At 51.5% G+C, this 27,296-nt stretch overlaps 1 protein-coding gene across 10 annotated transcripts in view; it reads right to left on the bottom strand.

Annotated features, from left to right (window-relative positions):
• Positions 1-27,296, bottom strand: part of APLP2 (amyloid beta precursor like protein 2) — a 640,140-nt gene that overhangs the window by 483,519 nt on the left and 129,325 nt on the right. For all 10 annotated transcript variants that reach the window (XM_086956906.1, XM_086956911.1, XM_086956909.1 and 7 more), the window contains exon 2: positions 2,796-2,969. In XM_086956906.1, the coding sequence (XP_086813032.1) occupies positions 2,796-2,969 (174 nt within the window). The remainder of the gene's footprint in view (positions 1-2,795; positions 2,970-27,296) is intronic.

Here is a 27,296-nt window from a genome sequence, read left to right as displayed (position 1 = left end):
ACAATGCGAAAACAGTACATGGGTAACAAAAGAGACAGGAGAGATGTTACCCGTGAACCTGAGAGGACTAAATTCATGGTGAAGCACAGAAAAACGGTATATCTGTGCAGCTGTTTGAAACTCAGCCCTTGCTCTGTTAAAGCGTGGATCAGATGAATTTTAGCTTAATCACCAGATCGTAAAGATGTATGGGCATGCAGGTGAAATTCCATATTGCAATAGTGAAATGTGCAAGGGCTACAGTGAGAGGAGCATGTTCTTAGAGTGTCCTTTGTATGCAGCGATGGTAGTGGCTGCACTTTCCTAAACTGTTCCTAGCTCACATTGTGATATTGCTGTTGAATAGCTTTCAGCCCACAGCGTGTAGAAATCATACATCAAATGTATTGCGGCCAGCGTGATTGTGCTTTAACTTCCTATGTGTAATACGATTGGTGAACTGCGTGCGAAGTGAGCACGCAACAGATGTTTTGCAACAGTTGTGTTCGCAGTGTATGCATTTTGGATGCAATTAAACAAATATACCAGCTATGCAATGTTATGGCCATGTACAGTGTCTTGCAACTCTAGAATGAATTTCGTGTGCCTTGTAGTATGAATAGTAATTGCATAGTGGGTATTGTGAGTAGGCTATGGCTGCAGTAGGTGCTATGACAGGAATGATTGTAGTTATTCAACCCTAAGTTAAGTGTGCAGTGTGAACATTGCGGGGCATTCAGCTGAAATGCTACTACACGTTGTGCAATGGGTGAAGTAAATTTGCCTGCAAGAACTGTGGATGTGCATATGGCTTGTTCCGATATTAAATACAAATTTGTGCCAGCACATAGAGTGCTTAACTACTTCCTCAGTTAAGTGGAAAATCTCTGTGCGTCCAAAGCACACAGAACCCTACAGGGAGAGAGCTTTACTGCGCATAAGGGATTGGCTGGCTTGAGACAGCTGGCCAAACCCTTATGCTCAATAGTGGGAGTGTCAACCTCTCCGCCGCCAGCAGTGTCATCCCCTGGGACCGCCTCAAGAATCGTCAGTGTGGGCCCCTGCTGCAATGGTCGGTTGGGGCTTCAATAACTGGCCCTAGACTGCTTCGGGTGAAGCCATGGAAAGTAGACTACGCTCAGAGAGGTCTACTTAAAAAATTACATTTTAGAGGATCAAAGCTATTTGGTAATGTACTTGATGACATTGTGCAAAAAGGAGCGGAGGAGTAAACAATTCTCAAACCTTTTAAGCTGGGGTCTATAAAGTAATCCTTTATGTTCAAGCGTCCTCTCCAAAATCTTCAGGACAAGAGTCCCCTTTGAGGCCAGGCTATGTTTGCTCAAGTTGGCCTACGAGGACTGGACCAGGTAAGCAGGAGGTGACCTCCCTATGCAGTCTGTCTCACTTAATTGGAACAGTCACTACGATCCTGCGCCCTTGGGAGCCTGAGAAAGAGATGTCCGGCCTCACGGATCTAGGAACAGCGGTGCCCCAGCAGGGGTGCCTACATTGTCGCTAGAACATCCCAGGGAGCTCTCTCCTATGAGGTTAGGACTGGAGCTGTGCTTCTATAGAGCTACAGACACTTTAAACATGCCTAATTCAAAGTAGAATACTCTGCTAAAACAGTATCCATTGATTTCAGGGTGAAAATTAATGATTAAGAGTAACATAAAGTGCCGCTAAATTGCCGCTAAATTTCCATATTTGTGCCGCTAAATTTCCATATTCTTGCCGCTAAATTTGCTAATCCATGCCGCTATATCCTGGGGGGTCTGATTGCTATCCCATCCTATCCTTGCCCTCTATGTTGCTTCTCCCCACCCGCTCCCTCGCCCCTTGCATGGTGCGCGCACCGACAAAATGATGTGACCACCAAGAAAAGTGACAGACACCTTAAGGCTTACAGGTAACTTCTGAGGTTTCAGCCGTTAAAGCGGAGGAAAAGCCAAAAATAAATGTTGATGAACTGGGGGAAAGGTCATATTTCAGAATAAAGAGGGATTTGAGAGAGTCAGTGGGCAAAGGAAGAGTATGCCTGTAGGAAAGTGACAAGGGGTAGAGACTGGGTCTCTGAAGATCAACAATTATGGACGAGAATCACAATGATCAGTCTAAGAGGAGAGAAAGACAAGACTTCAAGGCACTAAATGGCTTTTTAAGTAATCCGGCTTGTTCGGGATGACCAGACACAGTAGAGCTATAGAAAAGCCAAATGTTTTCAGGCCCTAATAATGTCAAACAATAGTGTAACTGGGTCACATTCAGACAACCCCAATGACTGATAGGAATTTAGAATCCTGTGGTTTTCGAAATACTGGGAATGTTTGGGCACAGTGTTAAAATGCTCTCAAACCCAAAGTTGACACGTGAACGCTGTATAAAAACAGTACAAATTGACATTGTTAATCAGGCTGTGGAGTCTATTCCAATATTATGCTTGTTAAGACATGGTCAAATAGTTGAGACGGATGCCAAAAAGTAGAAAATTCAAGCCTCATTACATACTGACCAATGTAACGACTACAAAAAAAGATAGCCGAAAAATGTACATTAACGAACCATGGGCCGTACTTAACTGAACTACAAAACAGAGCATGCATTGAAGAGAGAACAGACTCTTCAGCTAGTTTGGAGCACTTCATTCAGATGTACATGAAAAGGTTCTCTTTAGTTTCAGGTTTCTGCTTCTACTAAAGTCAATAGGGATGACATTTTCTGGAGAGTAAAGGATGGAGCAATGCAACTGTGAAGGGCATCTAAAGGATTCAGTTGTCTACAGTCTAGGTAGAGGACACTGGAATCCAACTTACCTCTTGGCAGTACTGCAGAACCTCTTCTTTGGTACCAAAGCAGCTCTTGGATCCGGATGGGTCTGGTTCCCATTTTCCAGTCTGTATGTTCATGTGCATGTTGAGCTTCCCACAAAACATGGCCACTTGAGGCTCAGCAACGGCAAAGCCAGTACCGGCATTGGCAGCCAGTGCCTAGACAAAAGGAAAATATTGTTAAAGCAAATCAGCACTTTCGCAGTGATCACCATTTCCAGCATACAAAAAAGCACAAAAGATTGCACCATCTCTGCAAATGAGATCTCTTAGGAGAGGAGTTTGTTAACCAATGACCTAGTAACTTTATGGGAAGTTTAAAAAAGAAAGTAACAAAATACAAACCAGAATACTAGAGCACTGCAAAACCAAACAAACGTTCCTACACTACTTGCTTCTTGAGGTAAAAAAAAATCTAACAATGCAACTTTCCAGAATGGCGACAGGAGTTTACAACAGCGCTTATCTCACGTTCAAATGCAAAATATTTAGAGGATATTTACTTATGTTTTCGTGGTGTTTTAGCTCCTAATCTGAAATGTGTGGGTTACCTGTTCATCCTACTTTATTGTTGTAAACAGTAGAACTACTACATGGGGGCAATCAACCAAAGGGCTGGTTTACAAACCAATGCAGGTTCACTGTACCTCGACTAGCTAAGCACCAGGCTGGTCAATGTACAATAGCCTGACTAGATATTGCTTTAAATATAGATGATCGGGTAAACGTCGGCAATACAAGCACTACAAAAACGAAGGGCAAACCAAAAAACATTACGTTAATAAAAACACCTTTCATGCTTATGTTTTTTGGGTCGAGGACCGTAGGCTGCGCTTGCGCAGTTCGGTCCGGAGATTTAATGTTTCTTAGAATGGGGGCTTGAACCCGCCCCTCTTCTCCATTGGCTGGCTTCCTAAACGGAGGCCAGCCATTGGAGGAGAGGGGCTCACTCCGTTCAAGCCCCGTCTTTTTCCGATTCGGGGGGGGGGGGGGGGGGGGGGGGGGGGGAGTCTTTTCGCTTCTTTCTTGTTTTCTTTCTCTCCTCTTCCCATGGGCTGGAATTTTACCTTCCAGCCAATGGGAAGAGGAGAGAAAGAAAACCACGCCCCAAATCAGAAAATTACGCTGCTTTCTCCAAGGTATTTCTGCCTCGCCTCGTAGAAAGATGGTGGTGTCATGGTGTTGTGCAGGTACGTTTTTGCGGTCTGTTCCCTTATCAGGATGTCGCCTTTGCTGTGTGCATGACTCCTCGGCAAGGGTGGTAAAGTTTTTGGTGGGCTTGGTGTGTGCACGATTGTGGCTCCGTGTTTGTGCACGTAAGAACAGGCTGGCTCCCAGTTGCTGGCTGGCTGGTTTGCCCAGTTGCTGCCTGCTTCCTCGTTTTTAGCACGATGTCGCCTTTCGTGTGTGCATGACTCCTCAGCAGCTGTGTGAAGGTTTTCGGTGGGTTTAGTGGCGTGTGCAGGATTGTGGCTCCGTGTTTATGCACGTAAGAACAGGCTGGCTCCCAGTTCTTGACTGGTGTGCTGCCTGCCTTGTCCAGTTGCTGCCTGATTTGCTTCGTGATTCGCCAACACGTCTATTTGCAAGTGACGTGTCTGAAACAGAAGTGCTTGTTCCTCCTCTGCAAAGTGAACAGTGTCGAAGCGTGTGGTTTTAAGACCCAGAGGCTGAGTCGGGCCTTGGTGTTTGCTGGCGCGCTGGGCTCTCTTCTTGTCAGTGCGAGGAACGCTCAGCTGATTGCCTTCCGTACAATCCTTCGCAGACTCTGGAGAGCTCACATCTAGTATTCATCAGTTTTAGATTTCACTACAAGGATTTCAAGATTCCTGAATAGTGCATCAAAACCTCCTCTTAGAAAGCACTGCCATGTTCTCTAATTGTGCTTGTGAAACCTTGAGCGGAATATTTCGGTGTCTCACCAAATGAAGCCTTTGAATTTCCGTTTATTTCCAGGGTGCATCGGACGAGGTGTTCGCAGCTGCCGGCCACTAGGTACCAGCAAGCCTCCAGCCTGAATCGGGTGAGAATTCATGTTCTTTACATGTATATTCTGAGCAGATAGTTATTTTTTTTACTGTTCGCTGAGGCGCATCTTATTCGTGCCCCTTCTTTCGGTACACGCAGAGCTTGGCATTCACCTCATCTCCCCTCCTCTCACTTCCTGACTCCCTCCATCTAGCAGACTCCTGGTGCGGAAACTCGCTTGGACTCTAACCAGAAAGCTCCGGATAGCAAGTCTAAACAATATTTTGAAGAGTTGGGAGAGGGCTCCTGCCCTCCTCACATCATCCGAACTTGCTAAGCACTTTGAGGCATCCTTCAGTTTGGCCAAAGCTCTTCACGAATCACCAATATAAAATAATATTTGATTCTAGGCAGTATTTCTGAAGTCTGTCCTGTCACATTTAACATCACTGTCCAGTTTTGAACATCTTTCTAAAAAAACTCTGCTTGTGATTCATAAGAAATATAAAAGTATTTGCTGATGCCTAGGATGACACAATCCTCCTCTCCCACAAATACTGCAGAGTCTGATTGTGCGGTCCCCACCGGTGAGGACTGCTGATCGTACACACTGAACGCACACCACACTTATGAACAGACACCACACCGTGGATCTTGAGTAAGCACGTTCTTTATCACAGTTAAACGGGAATCAGACGCCCATCCAGGTCTGGAGCAAGCTCTCGGGTAGGCCAAAGGTGTGATCGAAACCAGCCCCCAGGGGCAGGATAGAGGTGTGAGTGAAACCAGTCTCTCAGGAGGAGGCCGGAGGTGCCATTGAAGTCTTTGGTCCGGAGTACTTGGAGGGTCCTCTACCCCCCAGCCGGGTCAGGCGCGTCTGCCGCCTAAGCTTCTACGGGGCCGGGGTCGGCTAAGGGTGGCAGAGCCAGGGATGGCGGAAAGAAAAGATGGCGGCCAGTGGGCCTGTGTGGCAATAATGGTGTCTGGTGGCCACGTGTAGGGATGCAGGAAAGGGGCTACCGGCACTGGGTTGGGGCATGCGGGGAGCGTGGTGTAGGGCTCTGGGCGGACCGGGGACAGGTCGACCAGTAGTTCTCGGGGAGCAGGGCTGCGCAAACAGGGTGCTGAGGATCGGGGGAACCACGCCACGAGGCCAGGTCCAACACCCCCCCACAACCCCACACACACCCAACCCCACACACACACACACAAAATCCCCCCACACACAACCCCCCCCACACCCACCCCCTCCCACACACACCCCCCACACACACACACACACCCACACCCACACCCCCACACACACAACCCCCCACACCCACAACCCCCCCACACACACAACCCCCCCACACACACAACCCCCCCACACACACAACCACCCCACACACACAACAACCCCACACACACACAACAACCCCACACACACACACAACAACCCCACACACACACAACAACCCCACACACACCCACAACAACCCCACACACACCCACAACCCCAAACACACACACAACCCCACACACACCCACAACCCCACACACACCCACAACCCCACACACACCCACAACCCCACACACCCACAACCACCCACACACACACAACCACCCACACACACACACCCCACCCACACTCAACCCCCACAACCCCACACAACTGCCCCACACACAACCCCCCCACACACACAACCCCCCCACACACACAACCCCCCCACACACACACAACCCCCCACACACACACAACCCCCCCACACACACAACCCCCCCACATACACAACCCCCCACACACACAACAACCCCACACACACACAACAACCCCCCACACACACACAACAACCCCACACACACCCACAACAACCCCACACACACCCACAACCCCAAACACACACACAACCCCACACACACCCACAACCCCACACACACCCACAACCCCACACACACCCACAACCCCACACACACCCACAACCCCACACACACCCACAACCCCACACACCCACAACCACCCACACACACACACCCCACCCACACTCAACCCCCACAGACCCCGCACACTCAACCCCCACAACCCCACACAACTGCCCCACACACAACCCCCCCACACGCACAACTCCACACGCACAACCCCACACACTCACCCAGAACCCCACACAGACAACCCTACACACCCACACACAACCCCACACACAACCCACACAAACCACCCCAAACCCCCCCCACACACACACCACCCTACACACACCCCCACACACACAACCAGACCCCCCACACCAAACCAGACCCCCCACACACACAACCAGACCCCCCACACACACAACCAGACCCCCCACACACACAACCAGACCCCCCACACACACAACCAGAACCCCCACACACTCATCCACAACCCCCCACACACACCCACACACCCACACCCACAACCCCCCCACACACAACCCCCCCCACACACACACACCCCCACACCCACACACACACACACCCCTACACACACACACAACCCCCCACACAAACACACACCCCCCACACACACAACCCCCCACACAAACACACACCCCCACACACACAGACCCCCACACACACCCAGACCCCCCCCCCACACACACACAGACCCCCACACACACCCAGACCCCCACACACACACCCAGACCCCCCCCCACACACACACAGACCCCCCCCCACACACACACAACCCCCCCACACACAACCAGACCCCCCACACACAACCAGACCCCCCACACACAACCAGACCCTCCACACACCCCCCACAACACACACACACACACACACCCACACACACACCCCACACACACCCCCCCACACACACACCCCCACACACACCCCCACACACAACCCCCACACACACCCAGACCCCCCCAAACACACACCCAGACCCCCCACACACACCCAGACCCCCCACACACAACCAGACCCCCCACACACAACCAGACCCCCCACACACAACCAGACCCCCCACACACAACCAGACCCCCCCCAACACACACACCCACAACCCCCCACACACACCCCCCCACACACACACACACCCCACACCACCCCCCACACACACCCCACACCCCCACACACACACACACCCACACACACACCCCCCCACACCACCCCCCCCACACACACACACACACACACCACACACACACACCCCCACACACACACCCAGACCCCCACACCCCCAAACACACACAAAGACCCCCAAACACACACACCCAGACCCCCCACACACACACAACCATACCCCCCCACACACACAACCCCCCCACACACACACACCCCATACACACACCCCCCCCCCACACACACACACCCCCACACACCCAGACCCGGCCACACACACCCATACCCCCCCCACACACACACACACCCAGACCCCCCGCACACACAACCAGACCCCCCCCCACACACACACACACAACCCCCCCCACACCCCCCCACACCCCCCCACACACACACACCGCACACACACACACACACACACACACCCCACCACACACACCCCACACACCACACCCCACCACACACACACCCAGACCCCCCCACACACACCCAGACCCCACACACACGCAACCAGACCCCCCCACACACACACACAACCCCCCCACACACACACAACCCCCCCACACACAATCTCCCCACACACACAACCCCCCCACACAACCTCCCCACACAACCCCCACACACAACCCCCCACACACAAACCCCCTACACACACACACTCACAACCTCCCAACACACACAACCCCCCACACACACAACCCCCCCACACACACAACCCCTCCCCCCACACACAACCCCCCCACACACAACCCCCCCACACACAACCCCCCACACACAACCCCCTACACACAAACCCCCTACACACACACCCCTACACACACACCCCTACACACACCCTACACCCAAACACACACACACCCCTACACACACACCCTACACCCAAACACCCACACAACCCCTACAACCCCCCCCCCACACACACAGACCCCCCACACACACAACCCCCTGCACCACACACAACCCCCTGCACCACACACAACCCCCTGCACCACACACAACCCCCTGCACCCACACACACCCCTCACACACACAACCCCAACCCACACACACCCAGAACCCCACACACCCAGAACCCCACACACCACCCCACACACCACCACCCCACACACAACCACCCCACACACAACCACCCCACACACACTTCCCCTCCACACACACTTCCCCTCCACACACACTTCCCCTCCACACACACTTCCCCTCCACACACACTTCCCCTCCACACACACTTCCCCTCCACACACACTTCCCCTCCACACACACTTCCCCTCCACACACACTTCCCCTCCACACACACAACCCAACACACACACAACCCAACACACACACAACCCAACACACACACAACCCCCCACACACAACCCCCAAACACACAACCCCCAAACACACACTACCCCACACACACATACACCCACACAACCCCCCACACACAACCCCCCACACACAAACCCCCTACACACAAACACACACCCACCCAAACACCCACACAACCCCCCACACCCCAACACAACCCCCCACACACACAACCACCCACACACACACGCACACACAGACCCCCACACACACACAGCCCTACACACACACACCCCCACACACACACACACAACCCCCCGCACCCACAACCCCAACCCCCGCACCCACAACCCCAACCCCCGCACCCACACACAACCCCACACACACCCAGAACCCCACACACACCCAGAACCCCACACACACAACCCCACACACACCCAGAACCCCACACACCACCACCCACACACACAAAACCCACACCCACACACACCATGCACCCACACACACACCACGCACCCACACACACCACCACCCCACACACCCCCACACACACCCACCCACACACACACAACCACACCCCCCATACACACACACATCCCACACACATACACACCTCACCACACACCCCACACACCCAGACCCCCACACACCCAGACCCCACAACCACCCACACACACGCCCACACCCCCACACACACCACCCCACACAACGCCCCCACACACACAACCCCACACACAACCCTACACACACCCAGAACCCCACACACACAACCCCCCACACACACGACCCCACACACACCCAGAACCCCACACACACAACCACACACACATCCCCCCCACACACACAACCCAACACACACACAACCACACACACACAACCACACACAACCCCCTATCCATCGCCCTCCGTCTGTCTGTCGCCCTCCCTCTGTCTGTCAGTCGCCCTCCCTCTGTCTGTCAGTCGCCCTCCCTCTGTCTGTCAGTCGCCCTCCCTCTGTCTGTCAGTCGCCCTCCCTCTGTCTGTCAGTCGCCCTCCCTCTGTCTGTCAGTCGCCCTCCCTCTGTCTGTCTGTCGCCCTCCCTCTGTCTGTCTGTCGCCCTCCCTCTGTCTGTCAGTCGCCCTCCCTCTGTCTGTCAGTCGCCCTCCCTCTGTCTGTCAGTCGCCCTCCCTCTGTCTGTCGCCCTCCCTCTGTCTGTCGCCCTCCCTCTGTCTGTCGCCCTCCCTCTGTCTGTCGCCCTCCCTCTGTCTGTCGCCCTCCCTCTGTCTGTCTGTCTGTCGCCCTCCCTCTGTCTGTCTGTCTGTTGCCCTCCCTCTGTCTGTCTGTCTGTTGCCCTCCCTCTGTCTGTCTGTCTGTTGCCCTCCCTCTGTCTGTCTGTTGCCCTCCCTCTGTCTGTCTGTTGCCCTCCCTCTGTCTGTCTGTTGCCCTCCCTCTGTCTGTGTCGCCCTCCCTCTGTCTGTGTCGCCCTCCCTGTTGCCCTCCCTCTGTCTGTCTGTCTGTTGCCCTCCCTCTGTCTGTCTGTCTGTTGCCCTCCCTCTGTCTGTCTGTTGCCCTCCCTCTGTCTGTCTGTTGCCCTCCCTCTGTCTGTCTGTTGCCCTCCCTCTGTCTGTGTCGCCCTCCCTCTGTCTGTGTCGCCCTCCCTCTGTCTGTGTCTCCCTCCCTCTGTCTGTCGCCCTCCCTCTGTCTGTCGCCCTCCCTCTGTCTGTCGCCCTCCCTCTGTCTGCCGCCCTCCCTCTGTCTGCCGCCCTCCCTCTGTCTGCCGCCCTCCCTCTGTCTGCCGCCCTCCCTCTGTCTGCCGCCCTCCCTCTGTCTGCCGCCCTCCCTCTGTCTGCCGCCCTCCCTCTGTCTGTCGCCCTCCCTCTGTCTGCCGCCCTCCCTCTGTCTGTCGCCCTCCCTCTGTCTGTCGCCCTCCCTCTGTCTGTCGCCCTCCCTCTGTCTGTCGCCCTCCCTCTGTCTGTCGCCCTCACTCTGTCTGTCGCCCTCACTCTGTCTGTCGCCCTCACTCTGTCTGTCGCCCTCACTCTGTCTGTCGCCCTCACTCTGTCTGTCGCCCTCACTCTGTCTGTCGCCCTCACTCTGTCTGTCGCCCTCACTCTGTCTGTCGCCCTCACTCTGTCTGTCGCCCTCACTCTGTCTGTCGCCCTCACTCTGTCTGTCGCCCTCACTCTGTCTGTCGCCCTCACTCTGTCTGTCGCCCTCACTCTGTCTGTCGCCCTCACTCTGTCTGTCGCCCTCACTCTGTCTGTCGCCCTCACTCTGTCTGTCGCCCTCACTCTGTCTGTCGCCCTCACTCTGTCTGTCGCCCTCACTCTGTCTGTCGCCCTCACTCTGTCTGTCGCCCTCACTCTATCTATTGATCGACCTCTATATATCTGTCTATCTATCGCCCTCCCTCTATCTATCTATTGCCCTCCCTCTATCTATTGCCCTCCCTCTATCTATCTATCGCCCTCCCTCTATCTATCTATCTATCGCATCACCACAGCATTACTCAGCACCACCACAGCATCACTCAGGGGCACCACAACATCACTATGCGCTACCACAGCATCACTGAACGCCACAGCATCACTCGTCTCCACCACCACATCTCTCAGCGCCACCACAGCATCAATCTGTGCAACCATTCAACAACAACTGATTCAAATAGGTTCTCTCAATGTTTCAAGCTTCATTACAAATGTCACAAAAAGATGTTAATATTTCACTTCTGTTCTTGGATTTCCGTCACAATAAAATACACTGAACATAATCTTAACAAAAGTTATTTACAAAAGTTTAAGCTATTGCCATTCTAAATTACAATAAGTTTTATTTAAGTAATAATTATTAAAAAAATTAAAAGCCATTGTTCTTTGTAATATCAATACATCTAAGTCTAGTAAATACAACACATATTGCATTACAAATGCTATAGGTGTCACATTTGCAAATGTTATAAGTATTGGCATTGGAAATGACAAGGCTATTAATTTCATTATTTTCAAAACCAAAACATAAATAAAATATTTGTCATTTACAATACCAATAGCTCAAACTTTCCTAATGCGAGACCTATTGCATTGCAAATGCTGGTTTTCTTTCTTCCCTATTCCCCTTTCTTTTTGTTCAGCCCTCCCTCGCCTCTGAATAGACCCCTCCCACCAGGTGCCCACTGCACATGGACAGTCACCCAAACTTTATCAGGCACCTTAATGGGTCTTTGCAACTCTCCGGCCCCTGCTATGCCCTCGTCACAGCGCTTATGAGTAAGGCACAATAGCTCTTAAGCATATATGCAATGTCATTGTAATGTCACTGTCTAATGATGGTCTATTTTGCAATGGCACCTATAATGTATTGTTACTTTTCTTTTTTGAGGAGGGAAAAATCAATAAATAGAACTTAAGTAAAGAAGTGATTCGATTTACTCTTGAGACACAAAATAGTCCCCTCATGCCCAGGTGGAATGGCACATCAACAGGTAACTGCTTGGCGTGTCACTCCTCGGTCAAAGCTAAAGCCAACTCTTTGTACATTTTAAAAAATGGGTAATAATAGTATTGCAGCTCAAACATGTAAAACTCGAATCTGCCAGTATGGTATACATACAAAGCATACCTTAAATTGCATAACTTGCCATGTATAATACTTGCTTGGTTATTTTGCATTGCCATTGGAAAATTAATATTTTGTGGATGGCAGACAAAGCGAGTTATGGCATTCGTAGGTGCGTTGCTCACCATAACTCTAGAGTTTCGGTCGATTTTTTTATTTGAGCACTAACCATAACTCTTTTTTAACCGTTTTTTCCATTCACTTCTAGGGTGTTTTTTTTTTAAAGATACATTTTATTCCCAACTGTGCTGGACAGGCTTCGGCCACACACAGTGGGATTTGTTGCAGGGCATGACTGCATTCAGACTCCACTGCACACAGCCAATGGCTCTCCCCCATTTTTTCTCTGTCTCTCTAAATATAGATGTAGCTATAGATCTCTAAATATAGATGTAGCTATAGATCTAAAGCCACCACTGGTATAACATCGCAAGGTGCCGTGGCCCACCCAGCCTCCTGATTTGTAAACCGTACACCAAAGAATGATCTGCACAGCCCACTCTGGCAGATTGTACAATTTGTGCCATGTGGCTGCAGAGGTGCTTGGTGCAGTCGAGATAACCTCTAAGGGGGTAAGCCAAGACAATGGGTATAAATATACAATCAAACACCCAACTGCACAAGGGGTCTGTATTGAGGGGACAACCTTGAGATACTACTGCGGGAAAGAAGACACCTCTCGGTCGAGGCCTCTAACAGCGGTGTGTGGCTAGAATGCGCACGGAGAGCACAACATTAAAGAGAAAATCAATACAAATGCAGATGAAACAAGAAGCCAAAACACTGTGCTGTAAGAATGCGTGCATGCAACGGAACCTGCAGATGCTGCAGTACATTGGGAAAGGTTGTGTGCAGCTACCAAACATTTGTGATTTGCGAAGCACAGCATTGCTACTTTGTAAATGTAAATGTGTTTGTATTTATATAGCGCCTTCTACCCAGAGATCTCGTAGCGCTGTATTCATTACGCTGTGGAACCCTTCCTGGCTTTCTTGTGACATGTCCACTCCTGGGCACCCCCCAAGATGAAGCCAGGCATCCAAGCGCTGCTGGGGCCGTTGTGGAGATTAAGCAAGCTACTGCCCAGAGTCACAGAGTGGGACCCATGATTAGACTAGGCACTGAGGCGTGAATTATCAGGTCCGGGGAGATTGAGTCCAAGAGCCGCCGAGGCGGGAATCGAACCCTGGTCCCGGGGCAGACCTCTGCATCAGGGTCTGCCGCTCTAACCATTGAGCCACGCTTCTCCACTTTGAACAATGTATATTAGCAGAGGTGGAAAGAACCAGAGGGGAAACAGTTTGGAGCTACAAACAGCAATGGGGACATTTGTTTGGGACCACTGAAAAAAGAAATAAGAAAAAAAAGGTCGCCAAACAGGTGTGGCTCGGAAAGTCATGTAATGGTGAGTCTGTCTATGAGATCTTGATTTGTGGACGTGGGAAAGAAGGAAAGATCATCGCCCCGGTACTTGGCCCATGCAGTCCTGATTTTCCGGTGCTTCTGCGGGCCACCCCAGGCCTGAAACACCGCCACTTCGGCAGACATACATTTATCTCATGCCGATTTCCGGGCTGCCACCCCGGGGGGAGAAGAAGACTTCCATTGTTGGGCAATGTCGCGCTTGGCCAGTGTGAGTCTCAGAAAGAGTAGGTGTCTTTTATATATGTTCCCCCCTATGTCATCAGTACTGTTGAGAAGGGTCAGGCGCGGATCAGCAGGGAGGTCCCACCCCAGTACCCGCCCTAGGCAGGACAGTACTCCCGACCAAAAATGACGCAACACTGTGCAGTCCCAGACCATGCGTAAAAAGGATCCGTCATCCGACTGGCATCTGAGGCATGTGGGGGATGGAATAGTCCCCATCTTCCAGAGACAGAGGCGGGTACAGTACACCCGATAGAGGTATTTAAACTGTATCAGTCTATATCTCGATGACACTGCTGAACCCCTAGGACTGGCAAGAGCCTCGGTCCAGTCGTCATCAGAAAGGGTCGGTACAACTGCCTCCCATGCTGCCCGCGTCCGGTGCAGGTTCGTCTTAGTATGTGTGGTCAATGTCTGATAGAGCTGACGGATTTTGTGTTTCCCCAGATCACCCATCAACAGTCAACCCTCCAAGGGATGGAATTCTGGTGCCGTCGTTAAGTTTTTTTTATCAGGGGAGACAGAGCGTGGCGAAGCTGGAGATATTTATGGAATTGGGATTTGTGTAGGTCGAGCTCCTCCTGCAGCCTTTGGAAGGATTTTAGTGTGGGACCGCGCATCACATCACCCAGTGTCGAGATCCCTATTGTATCCCACCAATGGAACCCAAGCAAAGCCGCGACCGATCGGAGGCATGTGCCCCGCCAGAGGGTCGTCTCGCACGTCAGCATGCCCCACCAACCCATGGACTTCGAAACACTTCTCCATATCTGCATCACTGTGTGACAGGCCGGGGGGAGAGCTTCCAGGGTAGAGTTACTATACAAGAGATCTAGCAGTGGATAGACCTCTAGGAAGAGCCCCTCCACCGCGTAAGACGGATCACCCTGCGGATTATGCCACCATTCATTGAGGACCAGCAGTTGGGACGCCCAGTAATAAGATCGTACGTCTGCCGCCGCGATACCCCCACAGTAAGTAGATTGGACACAGGTCGCCAGAGCCACCCGGACCACCCCGCCATCCGACAGGAAACTGTTCAGGAGAGCATTTACTTGACGAAACCAGGACGGAGGAATGGGATGAAGGTAGTTTTGCAATCTGTATAATAAGCGCGGCAAGCACACCATTTTAAAAATCGCGGACCTGCCATAAAGAGACAGGGGAAGATGGGACCATACCGTTGTCTCCTTCCGGACCACAGGAAGCAGAGGGGCCATGTTAAGCGGCCACGCCGAGGTGGAATTCCTGGTGATATGGACATTGAGGTATTTAAATCCGTTGTTTGCTATGACGAGTTGTGAGGCCCAGTCTCGACACCCCTGCTTCCCACATATCGGAAAAAGCGTCGACTTAGACTGGTTGGAGCGAAGCACCGTCGTCTCGCCAAACACCCGCAGAATCTCCAACACCCTCGGTCCCGTAACCCTGGCGTCAGAAAAGAAGAATAGTGCATCGTCCGCGTAGAGTGCGATTTTATCTGTGTACTCTGGGGACCAAACCAGGCCCCTACAGACCGCATCCAGGCGCACCCACGCCGCCAATGGCTCGATGGCTAGAGCGAAAAGAAGCGGGGACAAAGGGTATCCCTGCCTCGTCCCCCTCTGGATACGAAAGGGGTCCGAGCGATACCCGGCCACTTTCACGGAGGCCGTCAGGTCAGTGTATAGAAGTTTAACGTAAGCTCGAAAGCGTTGCCCCAGATTAATAGCCTCCAGTAATTTAAAAAGGTATGTCCAGCTCAGGGAGTCAAAGGCCTTGTCAATATCAGCCAGTAGGACCGCTGCAGGACGTCCCAGGCGGTGGGCCTCAGCGTTATGCGCACGACGTATGTTATGCCTGGTGGAACGGTGCGGCATGAAGCCTGACTGGTCCTGGTGGACGAGATCTAGAATACAAGTGCGAAGGCAATCGGCCAACATCTTCCCCAACAGCTTCGGCTCAAAGTTCAATGAGGACATGGGGCGATACGAGCCCGGGTCTTCCGGCGGTCGGCCCGGTTTGAGGAAAACAACGATTTCGGCATGTCGCCAATCCATGGGCAAGATTTCCTGCTCGAGAGCCTGGTGTAGTGCTCCGAGAAGGTGGGGGCCAACGGTCCCCATGTGAGGACGTAGGAAGTCGCCAGGGAATCCGTTGGGTCCAGGTGTACGGCCCGGGTGGATATTGGTGAGGGTGGCTTGCAATCCATCAAGAGAGATGGGTTTATCAAGGGCGTCCCGCTGCTCATCGGATAAACGCTTCGGAGGGATATCTACGAGGAAGGCATCTATGAGCGAATCTGAGAGTTCCTCACTGGCACTGTATAGAGTGGCATAGAACTCAGCGAAGACCTGCACCACTGGCTCCGGGTAGGAGCACAAGGCGCCGGTAGAGGATCCAAGTATCGGGACCTGCTTCGGGGGCGGACCGCGCCTGGCAGAGTCTGTGGAGCATCTGACTGGATTTATCACCCCATTGATATATCCGGTATTTTGTCGCCAGCCAGGCTTCTTTGGCATTATTTGTAAGCAGCTGGCTCAGCTGCTGTGGAGTATAGAGCAAATTGCGGCGAGCACCACTCCCCGAGCCCTCCACCACCGCGTTGACGCTCCTCCAACTCTAGAATCTGTGCCAGACTACATCTCTATTCCCCGTCTGATAGCTAATATCTACCCCGTGTATCGTGGGTTTGAAGGCTTCCCAAAGCGATATCTTGGATGTAACCGACCCGACATTCGAGGCAAAATAATCAACCGTAGCATGATGAAGTGCCTCCCGATACTCGGGATCTTTAAGCAACTATGGTGACATGCGCCAGCGATAGGGGGACCGGCTGGTCTCCAGACGGAGTATGAGCTGGGTGGGGGGGTGGTCCGACAGGCCTCGGTGGAGGATGGAGGTGGTCCTAACCCTATGTGTGTAGCTATGTGGGAGAAATATGTAGTCTAAACAAGAGAGCGTGGGGTGTACTGAAGACACATACGTGTAGCCAGCCTTGAAGGGGTGAACGGCCTGCCATGTGTCCATCCAACCTAAAGTGTGCGCCAGGATGTTGAGTTTGGATCAAGGGGGGGGGGGGGGGCGGTCGGAGGCTACGCCCGCCACCTATCCAAAGGGGCCATAACGTCATTCCAATCATCCCCCAAGTATAATCAAGCCGTCAGGAAGTTCTCCCCAGAGCTGCATCAGTCTGTCCACAAACGTCTGGCCAAGGGGGGGTGGAGCGTACATACTACCTATTGTCACCTGTTCACCCGCCAGAGTACCTGAAACGACTGTAAAACGGCCGCCAGGGTCAAGCCATTGTCGAATAACCTGAAAAGGGACCCTGTGATGGAAGCACATGCGCCCCTGGAGAAACCCGAATGATACACCAAGTGGTAGCCAAATCTGGAAAGGCACGGGCCTTATTGCCTTGTAGGTGGGTCTCTTGTAGGAGCAGAATATCGGCAGAGTATCGCTTGGCTTGGGTCAGTACAACGCCTCGCTTGACCTTATTTAGCAGGCCCCGCACATTCCAGGATACAATATTAAGGTCTCCTGTGGGGACGTCCCTAGCTGTGTGTGTCATGGGGCCTATATGAAGCAAAGCGTAGATGCCTACACAAGCTTGTGAGTCGGTGCGGTGCAAACAACATACAACCTAACTTGGAAACAAACTTTCCAACCACCCCACCCCCTATACTTCCTGGAACATGGAGTATCTGTCGAGCCAGAGTCTCGTCCAGGCCCTCCAACGAGAAGACCACAGCAGACCCTCTAATGGATCCCTCCCTCCCACCCCTACCCATCAACTTAGAACAAGATGGCGAGTCAGGCCCAACCCAGCCAAAGAGTATGTAATAGGACCCTTCGACATAGCGTTCGGGCTCATAGTGAGTCATCCCTGCCGACACCAGAAGGGAATAGAGCAGCCAATATTAGCACAACCCCAGAGTACCTCACTCCGCTGCATCGGTCTTATCCTGGGAGCGCCAATTGGAGCGGGAGCCGTGCCGCCGGCGAAAGGCATCTTCACCCTGATGGTCACTCTGGTGTGAACTTTGAGAGGAGTCTGAGTCGTGAGGTTTAATGTGCTGGCGATTGTCAGTCTAGGCGAAAACCTCCTATGGGGTGTCAAGAAAGTAGGATTTGGATTGATAGAGTACTTTCATGCGGGCTGGAAACATAAAAGCGTAGGATAGGTTCGGGTCACGCAGTCGCCGCTTCGCAGCTACAAAGGACTGTCGCTGCTGCTGGACAATCCGAGTGTAGTCAGGGAAAGCCATGACGGGATGGGACTCAGACCATTTTCTCCTTGTGTGTCCGGGCAAAACGCAGTATGGTATCTTGGTCTGCGTAGTTAAGGAGGCGAGCAATGATCGGACGCGGGCACTCACCCGGCTGTGGTCTCCGAGCCAGGGCTCGATGTGCTCTCTCGACCATAAAGCAGGATGAAATGTCCTCAGCGGGTAGCAGCGCCTGAGCCAGTTTGAGAGGAAGTTCCCCATCGAGGACCCCTCGCATCCCTCTGGAAGCCTACCAGACAGATGTTGTTGCGGCGGGCCCTCCCTTTGCGTCCTCGGCCCTAGCCGCAAGCTTCTTGGAGACCATGGCCAGCTTGTCAACCTTCTTCTGGAGGGCAGACACAGTATCTTCCACCGTCAAAACCCTCGTCTCGGCCTCCGTGATCCGGTCCACCACTTTCCAGAGATCCTGGCGGAGGAACCCCACCTCGGACCCCACCGCTCTGATCTGGGCGGCTGTGGCGTACTAATCCATGGTGGGCTGCTTATGCGCCGCCGCGCCAGCGCTGTTTTTACCCATAGTGGGGTGGAAGTCCACTCCCCGGCGGTTTGAGGCAGCATAGTCCACAGAGCAGCAGAGCAGGGGAAAGACGGCAGGGCCCAGGCCCACCGTGTGGCAAGACAGAGCACCCCCGCCGTCCCGTCGCGCAGGCGTCACTCCCCGGTGTCCCGGTCCCAGCCAGTCAGGCCTCCAGGCGTCTCGGCCCCGGCTACAGCAGCAAATGTCAGGCCCACCTGCGGTCCGCCGCCCGCAAACCATACACAGCCGCAGCAGAGGGACGGGGCACTCCACCTGCGGCGTCCCTGTCCTCAGGGGCCAGCTCCGGACCCCGCCCGGTGCACTCCTGACGTTGGTAGGCTCCACGGCCCCAGCCCCCTCGCCAAGATGGAGCAGGCCCCAGGCACCACCAGGGCTCCGTACCCGGCGCAGGCCTCACTATTCCCCGGGGTCTGGCCCAGCTCCTGCAGTCACACCAAGGGCCCGTGGTCACGTAAAGGCCCCACTCCGCCTCCGCCAGGCACCAGCAGCTAACTCTGTCGGTAGAGGGGGCATTGGGGCAGCAAAGCGAGACCGACCTACTGCTAGGATCACTGGCCGGCCAGCCTCGCAAGGGGCACGTAGATGTATGGGCCCTGGCTCCAGCCCTCCTCCGTTGCACAGCCCGCCAAATCGTATGACAGACCGGGGGTGGGGGCTCCACCGCAACCGCACATCCCGGCTCAGGGCTGGGTCCGCTCCAGTCTGCCACACCCCGGGGCCTTCGCACCCGGGCAGCTTCCTCTAGGCCCAGGCTTCCTCAGCAGCGGGGAAGGAGAGGGGGGATGGGTGCCGCGGCATCCTCACGGCAGCCGCCGACTCCGGAATCGGGCGCCTGCCTAGCCACAGCTGGCCGCCCCAGCAGATCAGCCCCCGCGCTCCAGGCGATCGCCACGGGACGTTCGGCTTCAGACCCTTCGCCACCGCCGCCCTCGTGGAAGCCGTGGCCTGCCAGCCAAGAACAGACGCGGCAGCAGATGCGGGTCCCCCCGGACCTCCGGGACACACCGTCTGACGCCTGGCATCATGCCCTTCAAAGTGCCCTGCAAATTCAGTCCGTCGGGACCAGGGTAATTGACGGATGATGTCTCTGGCAAGGGCAGACTGCGGAGCTCTAACGAGACGCTTTCGCCATGATCGGCTCCCAAGCCACGCCCCCCTTCTCATTACTGACACGAATGTTCTCTCTGGGAGACTCTAAAGGCTCCTTCTTAAACCACTCCCTGCTGGTGAGCAACAGCTTCAACCACCGTCCAGAGGTTTAGGGTGGGGGCCAGTGTAGGAAAACATGAACTCACTGAGAACTGCTGGTATCAAGAGGAGGGCTCAGTTGTAATGGGCTACGCGAATCTTCATCCTCCTGCAAGTTACAGTTTGCCACTTCTATGGAAAGTGGGATCTGGCTCAGCCAATAGGAATGCCTAGAGTGCCGGCAACTATTGTTTCCCTTCAATCTAGGATCAGTGGCAGGAACATAAAGCAGTCGGTCTTTTTTGCAGGTACTGGGTCGGGATGTGTGGGGAGAGGGGTTGGCTGCCCACAGCCTGATCACACAAATGCCGTTGGGCATTAACCACTGTTAAAGGTCATTTATTAATTACGCACCCATGCCTGCAGCTCTGGGCCACACTTGGGAAACGGAAGATTGAATACCTGAGCAGAAAGCCATAATTAAAATTAAAGTTATAAGATGCAATGTCAAATAGTATATTCTCAAATGAAAATAAATTATTAAATTACAGCAAAACACCTCACATGAAAAATAAAGCAAGTGCAGTCTGATGATTATAAATGATGTAAATATGAAGAGTCAATAGAATTATAATGTTGCATTTCATTCAAGATTTGCTCCAAGCACAGCAGCGCAAAATTATGTACTATCTTTCACATGAATCAATTGATCGGTAACCACAAAATTATCGAACTGAAAAAAGTCAAAATAAAAGGTGTCTTTTTGGTGGGAGTATGTGCGGCACTTTTGAATATAGCAGGACAAGGGGACATTGTGATTGTCATTGAAGCCTTGCAAACCGACCGGTATTCTGGTTCGGAGACGGAGGTAGCGGAGGGACAGTGCCTGCTACAGATGTTTCAATAGCTTTTCAACAGGGTTTCATGAGCTGTGAGCACACTATGAATTAGAGCTGGGCTTGATTAGCCATTTAATAGGAACGTGTGGGCAGGTTTTCAGGTTATCCACAAGAAGTATGATGGAAATGTGGGTACCAGTAATTCAACTTCATTGGTAAAAAGGCATGTAAAGCTCAACTCAAAAGAAAAAAGATCAAAATAAAAGATCCATACTTTACACGTAGAACAGGCAGCGATTTTTATTTTTTTAACACATTTTATTCGGTTGTTCTGTTGAGTTTTGGGTCGCAGCCCTACAAAGATTTGTAGACAATAAAATATAGCAGAAGCACCAACATTTTTAAACAATTGCAAGGCCTATGAAACATGCAGGCTACGTAAACCAAACAAAATGCAGACTGTGCTGGACTTCGGCAAATGTACATATGATTCCTTAATAAAGTAATGGGCAATCATCAGAATATGGAATAGGCCAATCATGGAATATACGTATAGATAATGGCTCTTATCAGGGGTCTGAGGCGATTTTTAACACCAATATATTGTGGTGAAAGAATATGGGCCTCATACCAATGAGACGGCGCACAATAAATCAATAGCCTGGTTTGTAATAGAATTTTGTGCTAATCCAGAAGGACGCATCAAGAAATTAATCGTAAAGCGGGAAAGGGAAACGAGCATTTGCAATCCAATCGGTATCGCATTTGCGAGAGTTTAAGCTACTGGCATTGTAAACGACAATGCCTTTTATTTTATCTGTTTTGATAATTAACGCATATATAAAAGGCATGGTCATTTGCAATGCCAATAGCTCAAACTCTTGTAAATACGAGACCTATTTAATTTCAAAGAAGCGGCTGCCATTGTCCCGGGCTGCCTGCAGTAGGAGAAACTCATTAAAGAAAATGGTGCTTACAGACTAAATAAGACAATGTGGAACAACAGAAGTAAAAGGGCCAGTCCTCGTGGGAGGTTACAAATGAAGACCAGGTGGTACGATCAAGTAACTAACAAGCCTATTAAAGAATAAGAAGCCAGCATTTACAAAGGACAATTACACAAGACAATGAAAAATATGGGCGGAGCTTTAAGTCCATCCTCTAATACGCATGCACTGCCCATGATCAACCTAAAAAGCTGAAAAGAAAAAAAAGTTGGTTGCACGCTACACGAGCAATCCAGGACAACCCCACATTTCATTGAGGGAGAGATGCTCCTTCTTAAAAGTTCTGCTGCATAAAATCTCCAATGTAACAGAATGTCATCCTGCTTACTCTCTAGATGCACATGGCTGGCTTCAATTTTATAAGACCTCTTTAATCTGTCCAAACACCGTATCTGCCCACTGTTGGGAGATCGAACTGCAGTGCTTCAGACACAGACTGCTGGAGAGGTGACATGGGTGAAGGCAACTATGGAAACTTAAAAGCAAATGCATTTTTTCATCAGCGATAGGGTCAACTCAAATGGGTGGCCATCTGAATCCCGCTGTCTTAATGGAGAGAAGGCCTCACTCCCACCCCTTGAAGACAGATTGGCAACCTGAGATGCTGTGGAGGGTGTTCAGTACCGAGGTCAGTCATTGGGACTTCTTGCCCACTGTTAAGGATGTGGGAATAGACTGTTATCCTATCTCACTAGAAGAATCTCCTCTTTAACTGGTGGCTCTGCGAGGAACACGAGGAGGTGGTAGAGGATGATGCTACAGAGGGCTTGGAGTTAAAGTACATGTAAGAAAGTAGGATCTGCTTCGTATGGTTACCCCCACTTTTTGCTTGATGTTACACTGTTTTTGACTAGTCTGATAGGGATTCTGCTAATCAGGACGCCAGTCTATCTGCTTTCTCCCTAAAATGTTATGCTATGTACTTAGGTACACTCCAGTTTGATACTGGGGTACCCCTGTCAGTCCCTAGTATTTGGTACACATGTACCCAGGGCATAGGTACCCCAGAGGCATCCCATGGGCTGAATCAGGTATTAGGTCACCCATGAGAGGCCATTCAAATGAGACTACAGGACTGCCATTGCAGCCTGTGGAAGATGGTGCATGAACCACTTACTTTAAAAATAGGTTTACTATATCTATAGGACACTTAAAACCTATCAATCACCCCTCTAGCAGGCCTTGACAATGCTGAAGGCAGGGTGCTGGGTTTTACATGAGAGGGTACCCCTGCAGGAGGAGAGCACCCCTGCAGCCTTCGGAGACCATTCTCCCGGGTTGTCCTTGACGCAGCCAGATATATAGGTAGAGGTGCACTATATGCTTGTGTAAAATGCTAATTTGGAAACGGCTGCAACAAAACACGTCATGTTTGGTATCAAACAACTTGGAATCATACCTCCACACTGGTAAGTGATTCCACTATTCTGAAGTGAGCTTCAGGGTTCCCTGGTCTTCCCGGTACCAGACTTTGACCCGAACAGCACAAAATGGTTGCTGCCAAATAGAGACACATTTCTGCCCCCCTGCTGCTGAGCCAAGCTTGAGCAGGGGAAGGCAGCATAATAGGCATCCTGTCACAGGGAGGTGTGACTACCTCCCAGACAGGATTTAGTGTATTGGGGCTGGGTGGGTGCACTTCCAAAGTGCCTGAAAGTCTGCACGAGGGGCACACTTGGTGTCCATGTGCATAGTACAGTTCAAACCAGTCCTGGGCGCTGTTGGATCCTGCTCTGGTTCGAAACTGGACAAAGGACATAGGAGTATCCTCTCCACTGTCCTGACCCTCCCCTGGGAGGGTCCCCTGAATCTGTCCAACCCTCTTCCGTGGGTACTTAAGGGCTTACCAGGCTGTAGGACCCTAGATTCGACGTGGATAAGATTATGATCAAGAAACCACTGACCTTCGACTGTCTGGACCCTCTGGACTTCGCTGGACTTCAACTGGCCCCAACTTAGTCTCCCTCTGCGTCCAAAGCATCGTCTGTGCCCATGCACCATACAGGGCTCTGTGGAGCATCAAGGACAATTGAAGTATCTCCCTTGGGGTGAAGGAGTCACTCCCCTGCATTTGCAGGCACTGTAAGGCAACTGATGGTCTGCTGGTCCTGAGCTCATGCGGCCTCCGAAGGTTCCAGCAACACAGGAGGTGGGTTCCAACGTTCCTTGGGGTCGACCTGCCCTCTCACCAAGTCGGAGGCCAGTACCCCTCGTGGGGACTGCATAACTCGAACCCCTGTGCACATCGTACTTTTGCAAGTGCAAATGCTTGTTGGCGTTCCCTAACTAAGTGCATTAGGCCATCGATTGCCCCAACCTCTGCGTACATTTCGTACAAAGGACTTCGGCCTCCTCGCACTCTGTGCCCTGCAAGCTGTGACTTTGTGAAACTGCTAGAGGTCCCCTCGCAACTTCTGTGCCTTCGGCCTGTGGGTTCATTTGAGGGACAACTCTGTGTTTCTTGGACTCCCCTGGCTGCTCCAGGCCTGCCCTAACCCCCCTTGCTGTGGTGCATCTCCTGGTCCTTGCTGGGCCAGACTGTACCCTTACTCAACCTTCTTCGTGGGTTGCCGTTGCCAAGGCTTGTTGGTGCTCCCACCAGACACCGAGCCCTCAGCACACTACATTCTTCGTGGAACAACAGCTCCTGGTCAACCTCACTCCTGAGCGACCCAGACTCTGTCCCATCTGCTTTCAGGTATTCTTCAAAACAAATCCACCTTTGAATTCCAATGGACACTTTTCTTCTTTCCCGCAGTGGTATTTCCTTAAAGTCTTCCATTGAGATCGACAGCGGTTTCCGACACCACTTCAGCCCTATGCACCTGGCTTCCCTGAGATAGGTAACTATAATACTACAGTATCCACAGGTGGAGTGGCTCTTGAACCTCCTATGATCCAAAGGGTTTCTTCGTAATCCACTGGGAAGGGTCTTTAAACTTTAAAAACTGCAACACGACTCTCCCGCTGAATTGTAAGTAGCATGGGGTCGTAGTCTCACACTGCACCCGTCCTCTGTGGGGTCCCTCCTTGCTCACCTTGGGTGGTTCCTTGGGGGCCAGCAATTCTACAACCTCTAGACACGGTCTTGACTCGAGTCGTGGTTCTTATACCACTATTTTAGTATATGGTTTGGTCTCCCCCGGGAGCGCACTGTGTATTAATGCTGCTTACGATTGTTTCCGTGCTACAGTATTGTGTGCTTTGTGTTTATCTGCGTGTAGCAGATACTGCGAGGTATTTAAGGTGTTATAATAATAATAAATATATATTCTTATAACTACTGTGTGGTTCTCCATTCATGTAATCAATACAATAAGGTTGCATTCTGGTAAAACAAGCTGCTTAACATTCCTTCAAGACTAAGCCTGAAGGCTGCTCTCCACAGCTACCACTTGGATAGCTTTCTAAGGTTATCTTTGACCTCTTAAATCACCATAAGGGTTGTTTGGACTGGTGCAAGGTGCCCACTTTAATTAGTGGACATCATATTTTTTTTTTCATTTCAAAAATCTTTATTTCGATCACAGATCATAAAAGATGCAGAACAGTATATACAATTAAAAAACTTATTAAACATAGTGTGATCCGAATTTAAGAAAATTAGTTTAAATATTGGGTAAGACAGTGGAAAGAACCGCTGGTGGTGTCCATTATACCAGTCTTTTCATCATTCCGCTTCGGGTGAACCACAATGAAGTTAAAAATTTTGAGAGTGCAAACACTACAGGAGGAGAGAGGTCTGATTTTAAGACTCTATAAGCGGTTTGGTAAGATCTAAATCCCAAGTTCCTGAGCATCGGAACTAACCAATATTTCCTGCTCCGCTCGTAGCCCTTGCAGAAGAAGACCGCGTGCATGTCGTCCTCCTTCGGGTGTGCACACAATGGGCAGGATGATACGGTGGAGCGCGATGTCCAGGACGCTGTGAACGAAGCTAGAGGAAGGCATCCATAGCGCCATTGTAGAAACAATTTCCTTGTTAGTGCAGGGGAGATCTCATCTAAAGTTTTTTCGAGGGAATAGGTATCTTTCATTTTCAGGAATAAGCTTGTCAGGGACCCCTCTCGAGTGTCATTAGAGGCTCTAGTGAGCATCATGGCATAGTAGGCATTCGCGAGTACCTTTTTTGGGATCTTGGTACATGAGTTAGAAGGATCTGTCCATAGTTCCGGAAAACCCATTTCCTCGAGGTTTCCCTTGACGTAGGTCAGCCAAGGAATCCTCTTTGTGTTCCGTAGTTCCAGAAATTCCTGTAGTTCCTCTCTATAAGTTACCAGGTCTGGGCTACACCACAGACGCCTCCAGAATTTCAGGGGTTTGAGTCCTAACTCCTCTGATATGGGTTTAATTCCCAGGTCTAATCTGAGTGGTAATAATGGGGTACTCTGGGGGAGGGCAGCTACCTGTCTCAAAAATTTGTTCTCAGTGGACTGTAGCTTGGGATGCTGGGTGTAACCCCACAACTCACCCCCATATGTAACCCCTGCCCTGGCTTGTGTTTTATATATGTGAATAATTGGGGTAAGTGGTCGATAACTTGATTTATTTGCCAGGCGCAAAGTGCCGCCCGCCAACTGTGCCAGTTTGATGGTCACTTTGGCCTGGTGCAACGTCCAAGTTAAGTGTTCGTTTATAGTAATCCCCAGGTATTCGATATTATTCACCCGTTCTAATTGAACCGTGCCTAGCTTGGGAGGGGCTCTATTTCGGGAGTTGGGATTTAAAATCATGAATTTTGTTTTTTGGGGATTAACTTCCAGTCCCCGGTCAGAGCAAAAGTCTAGGAAGCCATCCAAAATGCGTTGGATCCCCATCGGGGATTTAGACAGCAACAGGGTGTCGTCTGCAAACATAATTGCAGGCACCCTGTTGCCAGTCAACTTTGGGGCGTCAGAATTGGCAATCCTGTTTAGGTGGGCAACAACCCCGTTCACAAAGATACAAAACAGGGTGGGTGCGAGCACACAACCCTGTCTTACACCTCTGCGAACGGGGAATCTTTCGGTTAGTTTGCCACCTTTGCCACACCTTACGCGGGCGTAGTTGTTACAATGAAGCCTCATCAGGATTGCCAAGATATC

The sequence above is a fragment of the Lissotriton vulgaris genome, chromosome 2_1 (assembly GCF_964263255.1).
Source record: "Lissotriton vulgaris chromosome 2_1, aLisVul1.2, whole genome shotgun sequence".
Taxonomy (NCBI): domain Eukaryota; kingdom Metazoa; phylum Chordata; class Amphibia; order Caudata; family Salamandridae; genus Lissotriton; species Lissotriton vulgaris.
Note: the sequence above shows the minus strand (reverse complement) of the source record. Positions and strands in the feature narration are given on the sequence as shown.